At 30.9% G+C, this 9,595-nt stretch overlaps 1 protein-coding gene across 1 annotated transcript; it reads left to right on the plus strand.

The window, feature by feature from the left end:
- Positions 1-2,072: 2,072 nt before the first annotated feature.
- LOC120072344 (sugar transport protein 14) lies at positions 2,073-8,847 on the plus strand. The gene is made up of 5 exons (XM_039024817.1): positions 2,073-2,090; positions 4,682-4,861; positions 6,988-7,310; positions 7,520-8,149; positions 8,232-8,847. The coding sequence occupies exons 2-5, from the start codon at positions 4,717-4,719 to the stop codon at positions 8,700-8,702; spliced, it is 1,569 nt and encodes a 522-aa protein (XP_038880745.1). The 5' UTR covers positions 2,073-2,090; positions 4,682-4,716; the 3' UTR covers positions 8,703-8,847.
- The last annotated feature ends 748 nt before the right edge of the window (positions 8,848-9,595 follow it).

Here is a 9,595-nt window from a genome sequence, read left to right on the forward strand (position 1 = left end):
TAAGAGTCTATCAGCAATAGAAGTCTATCCCTGATAGACTTTTCTATATTTGTAATTTTTTTAAAAATGTTGTTATACACTTGATTTGTTAGGGTTGATACCCTAAATCTCGTGGGTCCTGTAGTTTGTAATTGTAATGTACAAACGATTTATTTATTTAATAAAATCTAAAGTATTTTATTCGACATTTAGTAGCATTAACTCACAAAACCAATAAACTAACATTCAAAATTAACTTCTATAGCTTAAACATATATATAGAGACATACAAGTTGATCGTGTTTAAGTGATAACCTAAATAGTCTATAGTAGATGGATAAGGTTGAATATCTTATTCTGATGACACTATGAATACGGCCTGCTTTGTAGATGTTGCAATTATTGTAAAGTTCTATAAATGATCTGATCTTGATCATTCATGTAAATTCATGTGAGTGGGTTTGTTCTATACAAAAGGGTTTGCATAAGACTAGACCATGAAATGATTAGTCTCATTATATAACGATGTTAATAGTAGAGACTTACATTCACCAAGATGACCATAGGTGACACGATCTGAATCCTGAGAGTTGTGAACTCCTACCTATGAAGGCGGTCCTTTGATTTGCATGGGTGAGAGTTGCCAGATCTCTGACTCAATATGCCTACCGTTTTGGAGATTCGTCCTATTGGAAAGCTAGGAACACAGCTACACAAAACAGAATTCACTCATTCCCTACTGTCGGGGTAAGTAGATAATTTGCTCCCTTAAGTGCTGATTCTAGGGCTTGAACAATGTGGCGCCATACTCTCTCTTGGCTCGAGAGGGGTCTGATCATAGTTGAACTATGACTTATTGTTCATTAAAGGGATCAATGGTACTTAAGGAGTTAGATGGAACTACAAAGGCAAATAGTTTTGACCAAGTTATACTTACGAGCAATTTGTGAAAGGTTATCGCACTGTTGACTGGTTATATCCAATGGACACAGAAATATATCTGTAGTGCGAAGAGTGCAACTGTTGGTCATTAGTAGAGTGACTAGCAATTAATGGATATCGAGTAATTTAATTAAATGAGTTTAATTAATTATTCAAGTACTATTGGAGCTTCAATCCACATGTTCATAAAGTCTCATTTGTAGTTCAACTGGGATTATTGAGAATTAATTTAGAATAATTTGAATTGTTTAAATTAATTGAGGGATTAATTATATACGATATAATTAATTTAAATTAATTATATGTGATATAATTAATATAATGTATTTGGCATATTATTATGTAAAGTTCATTTTGAGAAGAATTAAATATTTGAATATGATTCAAATACTAATTATATGGATTGGATTCATATAATTAAATTTAATATAAATTTGATTTATATTAAATGTTATAAATGATTGAGGGAATTCAAACTATAGGTTATATTGTATTTGATACAATATAACAATTATAGTTTATATATTATATTAGATATAACATATAGTATAATATATATTGTATCTGTCTCTTATACACATCTAGATGTGTATAAGAGACAGGGATGAAGTCTATCAATGTCTATTAGTGATAGAGGCTAATAGAAGTCTATCATTGTCTATCAATGATAGAAACTGATAGAAGTCTATTATTAATACTATNTGTTATATTAGATATAACATATGGTATAATATATATTATATAATAAAGTGATTATTATATAATTATATATTTTTAATTAAATTAAAATAGTTTTAATTTAATTTTTAATAAAGGAGGGAGCCTTCCCCTGGTTTTTCTCTCTTTACAGAACGTGAGAGTGGGAAGATTTTACAAGATCTTCTTCTTCCTTTTTCAATAGATACAGAGGAGTGATCTGATCCAACTATTTGGTCTTGATCTCCCAGTAAGCTCTCTCACAGATACATAAATTCCTCTCCTCTCAAATCCTCTCCCTCTCCCAAAAACTAGCAAAGTCTACCCCTCTTGCTATTTCTCTAACCCTATGGAGAATATAGAGGATTACCTCTTGATGGTGGTCATCTTGGATTGCAGTTTTTGGTTCCAGGAGATTCGAATTGTTCGTGATCGAATCAAGAAGGAATTCGTGAAGAATTGGTTCTTCAAGGGTAAGTATGATCCAAACCCTAACTCACCTTCTCTGTTTAATCTCTAAAAGCATGCTGTAAAATTCTGTAAAATGCATATTAATATTCTCTGTATATTTAATTATATGAGATTTGAAAATTGGGATTGATCTCGTTTTTGCATCGGATTTCACAATCCTTCATGATTAACATCCATAAAAATGCTACCCATTATAATTATTCAGTGATTAAAAGTGATTTTTAATATTGCTAAAATAATTTTAATAATTTCAAAATTAATTCCAAACATGGACTAAATATTTTAAGCATGAGTTATATTTACGTTGACAGATTGATCTCTATTATTTTAATTGTTATTTATGCTTTTAATAATTTTGTTTTAATCCTTACCTTCGTGTTGTGAAATATCATAAATAATTCTTTCTAAACAGTTTTATAAGTCAACTACAGCACACGTAGCTAGACAACGAATACTAATTTGTCCAACATGTAAACAAAGGTCATATGTTCAAAGAGTAACAACAAAGGTCATAAAAACTAATTTAAAATTTTTAAAATTATTTGGGTGAAATTGAAACAAAATTTAAATCGTATGATATTTTTTTGTTTGGTCACTCAATTTGTAATTTTTGTTTGTTTTAGTTCATGTACTTTCTAAACTTTCCTTTCAGTTGTTGTATTTTTAGTATTTGTTCATTTTAGTCCATCTTATTTTGAAAACGTTAATTTAGTCTTTGTATTTTTAGAAAATGACCATTTGTCTCCTTTTTTTGATAATAATTTCAACATGACACTATACTCAATAATCTAATTGAATCGTGATCATTTTAGAGATGTTTTGACTCAAGGAGTTGAAGTTGGCTCCATAGCTAAAAAACCTTCAACTTCCTTTTGAAAGAAAGGTTATCTAACACACCACGTAACACAAGTTATACACAATGTTACAACAGTTCTAAGGATAACAAAGTAAAGACAAATAATAAAGCAATAGAACATAACACAAGGTTAGGTAACTTAGTTAAGTGAAATACCACCTAAATTTGGGAACAATATGTCCTAGAAAGATATTTTTACTAAATGATGAGTTAAATGATTACATCGTTGTATTTATCTGTAAATATAAGGCTTTTATAGTGACACACAAACAACTTAACTTATTGATAGAAAATTTATGTTTCCCCTAAGTGTGAGACTCCATCTCAATGAAACTTAGGCCCCTCCTTATGTGTGAGACTCCCTCACAATGATGACTTCTATCTTTCCAACTTCAATTGAAGACCACTTTACTTGAAATATTTAGGCTCCCCTTAAGTATGAGAATCCCTTCTCAAGTTGCCAGTAAATCTTTCAAAATGACTCAAAGAACCACTCAAGATCGACAACAAAAGCTTCACAATCACAAAGAGTGACACACATGAAAGATGTCTTCCCGAAAACTGTACAATTGACTCACACAAGGTTTCAAAACCGTAACCCTAAATCTCATCAAACCACCGCATAAATATGCACAACAGAAAAGGATAAACAACCCAAAGTTGGCCAGCTGAGCTCCAAGATTGAAAAATCCTTTAGAAATAATCACCAAGAGTTTTTCAAATAAAGAAAAATAATTCGACAGAAATAGCATTAATAGGGGCATTATGTAAGACAAAACATGGGACAAGATGACAAAAATCTCGTGAGACAATAGGCACAACATACTTAAAAAGAATATAGCCAACACCAAATCTCTAACACCTTTCACCATTGACCCTACATACAATTAAACAATTTTTTAGATTTCACAATCTCATCCCTTACCTAAAAAACAATCCGTTTGATGGATAAACTTTACAAAGAGTAGCCAAATAGCTACCTTTTTTTAAATAGGAAAAAAAACTTGACTACCTTTAATAAAAATCTGTCATGTAACATTTTTTTTATAATTGATTATTTTTATTATGTATAAAAAATAGTTGTATGGAAGTTATACCTAATCATTCGATTTAAAATATATCAACTAACTACATAAACAAAAGTCAAAATAGACATTTTGAAAACATATCGACAAAATCCAACCACATCTAAAATACAAAACAATAAAAATAGTATTTAAACCTATATGAGATTATAAAAGAAACCAACTTCCAATCTTATTAAAAGATTAAATCTATTGAGATAGGGATGAAGTTGTAATGCAAAGGATAAAATTGGATTTGATTGATTCAATTTCCAAGAAAAATTGCGAACTTTTAGGGGGAAAAAATGGACATTTTACTGAAACAGTTAGTCAGTTTTAGTGGATGGTTTAAAAAACACAGCTGGGTTTGGTCATTGGTGGGGTAAGGTTTGTTCACTGTATTCCATCAAAAAATTAAATGATTTCTTTATAAATAAGATTAGAAAATGGAAGTTTTTTGTTCATAGTCAACTCTTGTTTGCACATGGCAATCATGGTCCCATCCCATTGTCTCTTTGAAAATCCTCGTTTTCTCTAATTTTCTAAACCCAATTGGATTAGAAAATCGGGATTTCAATTTGAAATTCGTGGTTTAAAGTTTGAGTGTAACAGTAGCAGCTGGTGTGAGTTTTGGTTTTTTTTTTCTCTCCCTCTCTCTCTCTCTGTTATTTAGGGGAAAAACAGAGGAGGTTCAGAAAAACAGGGGACATGGCAGGGGGTGGATTTGGAGATGGTGGTGCGCCATTGAAGAGAGCTCATCTTTATGAGTATCGAATTACGAGCTATTTTGTTATTGCTTGTATTGTTGCAGCTCTTGGTGGCTCTTTGTTTGGCTATGATCTTGGAGTTTCTGGTAAGTTTTTCTTGTTCTGTTTTCAGAAATTTTTAGTTTCTTGGAGATTTCTTTTCTAGGGTTGCTCTTGTTTTAGTTCATATGGATTTTGATGAATTGATTCAGCAGAAAAAAAAAAGACTTGGAAGATTTCTAACTGAAATGTTTGTTGAATTTGAACATGTATTCATCGGAAATTAAGCTTAATTTCTTGTTTTTTTTTCCTCTCAATGATAGAGAAATCCCCTTTTTGTAAAACAGGGGAAGATTTTTCATTTAGACTTTAGAGGTTTTGACAACCCTTAGGACCTCATCGATAGTGATTTCTTTTGTTGTTTTTTTTCACGAAGGTTATGTCTTTTTTTTTTTTTTTCGTCACGTTAAAATAGAATTTCTCGATAAATATGGAAAAAAAAAAAAGAAGAAGATAGAATTGATAAATGTGAAAAGTAGAGAAATTGGTCATGAATATATAAAAAAGAAAGTTAAATAAAATTACTTAATAAATGTGCAAATTTCAATAAATTTACTATTAAAATTTAATTGTTTATATATTTCATCCGTTAAAGAAATACTTGAATTTAGAGTTAAATCTTAAAAATCTTTTAAAAAAAATTAACGTGATTTAAGATATATTTGAAATTTGTTTTCACGTGTTTATTTTAAAAAATAATTCATTGTTTCAATAAATTAGAGTGTTTAACAACCATTCAAAATAGTTTTCAAAATATAATTTAAACTGTTTGAATTTAAATAAAATGAGATTTTAGAAAAGTATATTTTTTAAATCAATCCAAATCGAGATTTAATTTTTGAAAATATGAGTAAAAGGATATAACAAAACAAAAAATTGCTAAAAGTTAGTTACCTTTTTTTGAAAATCGAGGCACGTGAGCCTTTTCCGCTCACGCTTTTCTTGTTCATTCAGCCCCTTTGGGTGATTTTTCTGTTCCGAATATGTTTAAAAAATTCTTTCTTTCTCCTTTGTCTTTTTTGTGTGATTTTGGGGGCAAAAAAGGGTTTTAATCGTGAAAATTAAAAAGAATTTTGTGGTTTAAATATGCACAAAATTTGTACTTTTTTAGATTAAATTTTAATTTTTTAATTTCTTGATGGTTGTGAAGAAGTTTGATGGATTTTTCATGAGTTGAAATTATTATTAGGTAAAGTCCTAATTAAAAAAATTTGGTGGAAGATAGTTTCATACCATTTATTGAATGAGGAGGACAAAAATGTCATTTACTTCACCATGTGGGGTCACATCAAATAATTAAGAATAATATAAAAAATATGCTTTTTTTTTTTTCTTTTAAGAGTAGGCCATTTTTTTAAAATCAAACTTTTTTTTTTAATTAAAAGAAGTAATTTCCCAAAGTTATAGGTGAGATCTGAGAGTATTATTTATAAGCTTTAATTTTTAAAAAAATAATAATAAAAATTAAGGTTTAGTAATCATTTGGTTTTGATTTTTTATTTTTAAAAATTAAACCTATAAATACTATTTTCACCCATGTTACCTACTTTTTACCAATCATTTAAAAACTCAAGCCAAATTTTAAAAACTAAAAATAAGTAGTCCTTAAAAACTTGTTTTGTTTTTAGAATTAGGCTAAAAAATCAATAATTGTATTAAAAAAAATATGCAAAACATGATAAGAAATGAGGATGAAATAGATTTAATTTTTAGAAATAAGAAAACAAAAAACGAAATGATTACCAAATAGGGCCTAATCATTATCAAACAGGGTAGAGCTTAGGCTCGGTAACCATTTGGTTTTTTAAAATTAAACTTATTTTCTTTCGATTTTTTACAATGTTTTACATCTTTCTGAAGTGAAAAGAGTTGAATTCTTGATTAATTTTAAAAAACAAAATAATTTTTTGAAAATAACTTTTTTAAGTTTTCAAAATTTTGGTTTTAATATTAAAAACACTTCTAAAATATAGATACAAAAATATAGAAAACAACATATGAAAGTGGTGTTTATAGTCTTAATTATTAAACATAAAAAATAAAAAACCAAATTATTACCAAGAATGCCTAAATTATCTGTTTTCTATTTTTCATGGGCCATATATTTATTTATTTTTTGATTAATTTGCTTCTGTGGGAAAGAATGATGGAGTTTATGTTGTACAAAATTCAGGTGGAGTGACTTCCATGGATGATTTTCTGAAGGAATTTTTCCCAAAAGTATACAAAAGAAAGCAACTTCATCTAAAAGAAACAGATTACTGTAAATATGACAACCAAATCCTCACTCTTTTCACATCCTCTTTATACTTTGCTGGTCTTGTCTCCACTTTTGGTGCTTCTTATGTAACAAGAAAGCGAGGTCGAAGAGCGAGTATCCTCGTCGGCTCCGTCAGCTTTTTTTTAGGCGGCGTAATCAACGCCGCTGCAGTTAACGTAGCAATGCTGATCATTGGTCGGATTTTCCTTGGCATCGGTATCGGTTTTGGCAACCAAGTAAGAAATCTGCTAGTTTATCTTTTGCAGTGTACAACATGAAAGCATTTTAGAAATATGTCTCAAATATTTTCGTCTTTCACAACGAGCACTCTTCATTGAAATAGTTTTTTTTTTTCGGTCCTTCCCAGTTGAGATTCCAATAAAAATTTGACATTTTTATCTTACATCTAAACAAATGATTATTTAATTTTCTCCTAATTTTGCAGGCAGTGCCATTGTATCTATCTGAAATGGCCCCGGCGAAGATCCGAGGAGCGGTTAACCAGCTGTTTCAGCTGACAACTTGCTTGGGGATTTTGATTGCAAACTTCATAAACTATGGAACTGATAAGATTCATCCATGGGGGTGGAGGTTGTCTCTTGGATTGGCCACAGTTCCAGCAACTTTAATGTTCATTGGAGGACTTTTCCTTCCTGAGACACCCAACAGTTTGGTAGAGCAGGGCAGAATGGAGGAAGGAAGAGCTGTGCTAGAGAAAATCAGAGGGACGACGAAAGTCGATGCCGAGTTTGATGATCTGATCGATGCGAGCAATGAGGCACGAGCGATAAAACACCCGTTCAAGAATCTCTTGAAGCGAAAAAACCGACCCCAGCTAGTGATTGGAGCATTGGGAATTCCTGCATTCCAACAACTCACTGGCATGAACTCCATTCTGTTCTATGCTCCTGTCATGTTCCAAAGTTTAGGGTTTGGTTCTGATGCAGCCCTTTATTCATCTACCATCACAAGTGGTGCCCTTGTTGTTGCTACTTTCATTTCAATGCTTTTGGTAGATAAGTTTGGTAGAAGAGCTTTCTTCCTTGAAGCCGGAGCAGAAATGATATGTTGTCTGGTAGGTGCACTTCTCATTTAAATCAACTTTCTTTTAACATGATATCAGAATAGGAGATCTTAACGATATATTGTTTCTATAGATTGCAGTAGCAGTGACACTCGCACTTAAGTTTGGACAAGGGGAAGAACTTCCAAAAGGGATAGGGATCTTCCTTGTGATAGTGATATGCATATTCGTGTTGGCTTATGGAAGGTCATGGGGGCCGCTCGGTTGGCTCGTGCCAAGCGAGCTATTTCCATTGGAGACGAGATCGGCCGGGCAGAGCATGGTGGTGTGTGTCAACATGCTTTTCACTGCTTTGATAGCGCAGTGTTTCCTTGCTGCTATGTGTCATCTCCGGTACGGAATCTTCCTGTTGTTCGCCGGATTGATTGTAATTATGAGTAGCTTCATCTTCTTCCTGTTGCCCGAGACTAAACAAGTCCCTATTGAAGAAGTGTATCTATTGTGGCAGAATCATTGGTTTTGGAAGAGAATTGTTGGAACAGAGGGTGCAAATGGAGTAAATGGGAATGCCAAAGGAGATAGAAAAAGGAATGAAAGTGTGTAGGAGCAAGAACAACCATTACAAGATTGAAAGAAGTGGTTATAATAGAGTTTACGAAATGCATATTATAGTAAATTACTATTTTGTGTTTGATTAATTATTCAGTGCATATTAAATATATTGAATCCAATCAATATTATTTAACCAACTCTTTTTTTAAATTATCAATTAACCCAAAAATTTAAGTTGATGGATGAAAGTAAATTTAATCTTATATTATCTAACAACATTCTTTTTTTTGTTCTTATTGCATTTGATTTGTACTTATGAACAAAAAGACACTTATTCTGAAGATTTCATCTTGTTATTACCCTCAAACTTTGGACCTTTATTTTATTTTATTATTTCTTGTGTACATGTAGATGACCCTTTTTTTTATGGCTTAAATGAAATATGATCACTTTTGAAAAAGACTATATTTATAACACTTTGCTTGTGTTATCATCATGAAACAAAATTATGTTGGGTTTAATTTGTAAAATGATAAACATTTTCTATAAGCAATATACTTATTATTGATTTCATAAATTGTATGAAAATCTTAATCTAATGAACTAAGACCCATGACTATTGCATGAGTACTTAAACTTTATGTGGATACATAAGAGTGGATCAGGTTCGAGTAAATAGTCAAAATGATCTATGGTACATGAATAAGGTTAGGTACCTTATCTGGTAACACCATTTGTAATGACCCGATCCCCTAGGACTCAAGTTAGGCCGTTACTAAACACATGCATGCATGAGACTTAAAACGACACCCTTTTATGGTGAAATAAATGCTAAATAAATAAGGTAAATTCAAAAGTCCTTCATTAAATTCAAATATTAAAAACAAACAATAGGGTACCCATAAATCATAAATGATAATAAATAAGTATGAAAACAAATCTTAA

The sequence above is a fragment of the Benincasa hispida genome, chromosome 2 (assembly GCF_009727055.1).
Source record: "Benincasa hispida cultivar B227 chromosome 2, ASM972705v1, whole genome shotgun sequence".
Lineage (NCBI taxonomy): Eukaryota > Viridiplantae > Streptophyta > Magnoliopsida > Cucurbitales > Cucurbitaceae > Benincasa > Benincasa hispida.

Coding starts and splice junctions, on each gene's coding strand:
- LOC120072344 (XM_039024817.1), top strand. CDS start 4,717: ATGGCAGGGGGTGGATTTGGAGATGGTGGTGCGCCATTGAAGAGAGCT. Junction 4,862..6,987: donor CTATGATCTTGGAGTTTCTG/GTAAGTTTTTCT, acceptor TACAAAATTCAG/GTGGAGTGACTTCCATGGAT. Junction 7,311..7,519: donor GTATCGGTTTTGGCAACCAA/GTAAGAAATCTG, acceptor CTAATTTTGCAG/GCAGTGCCATTGTATCTATC.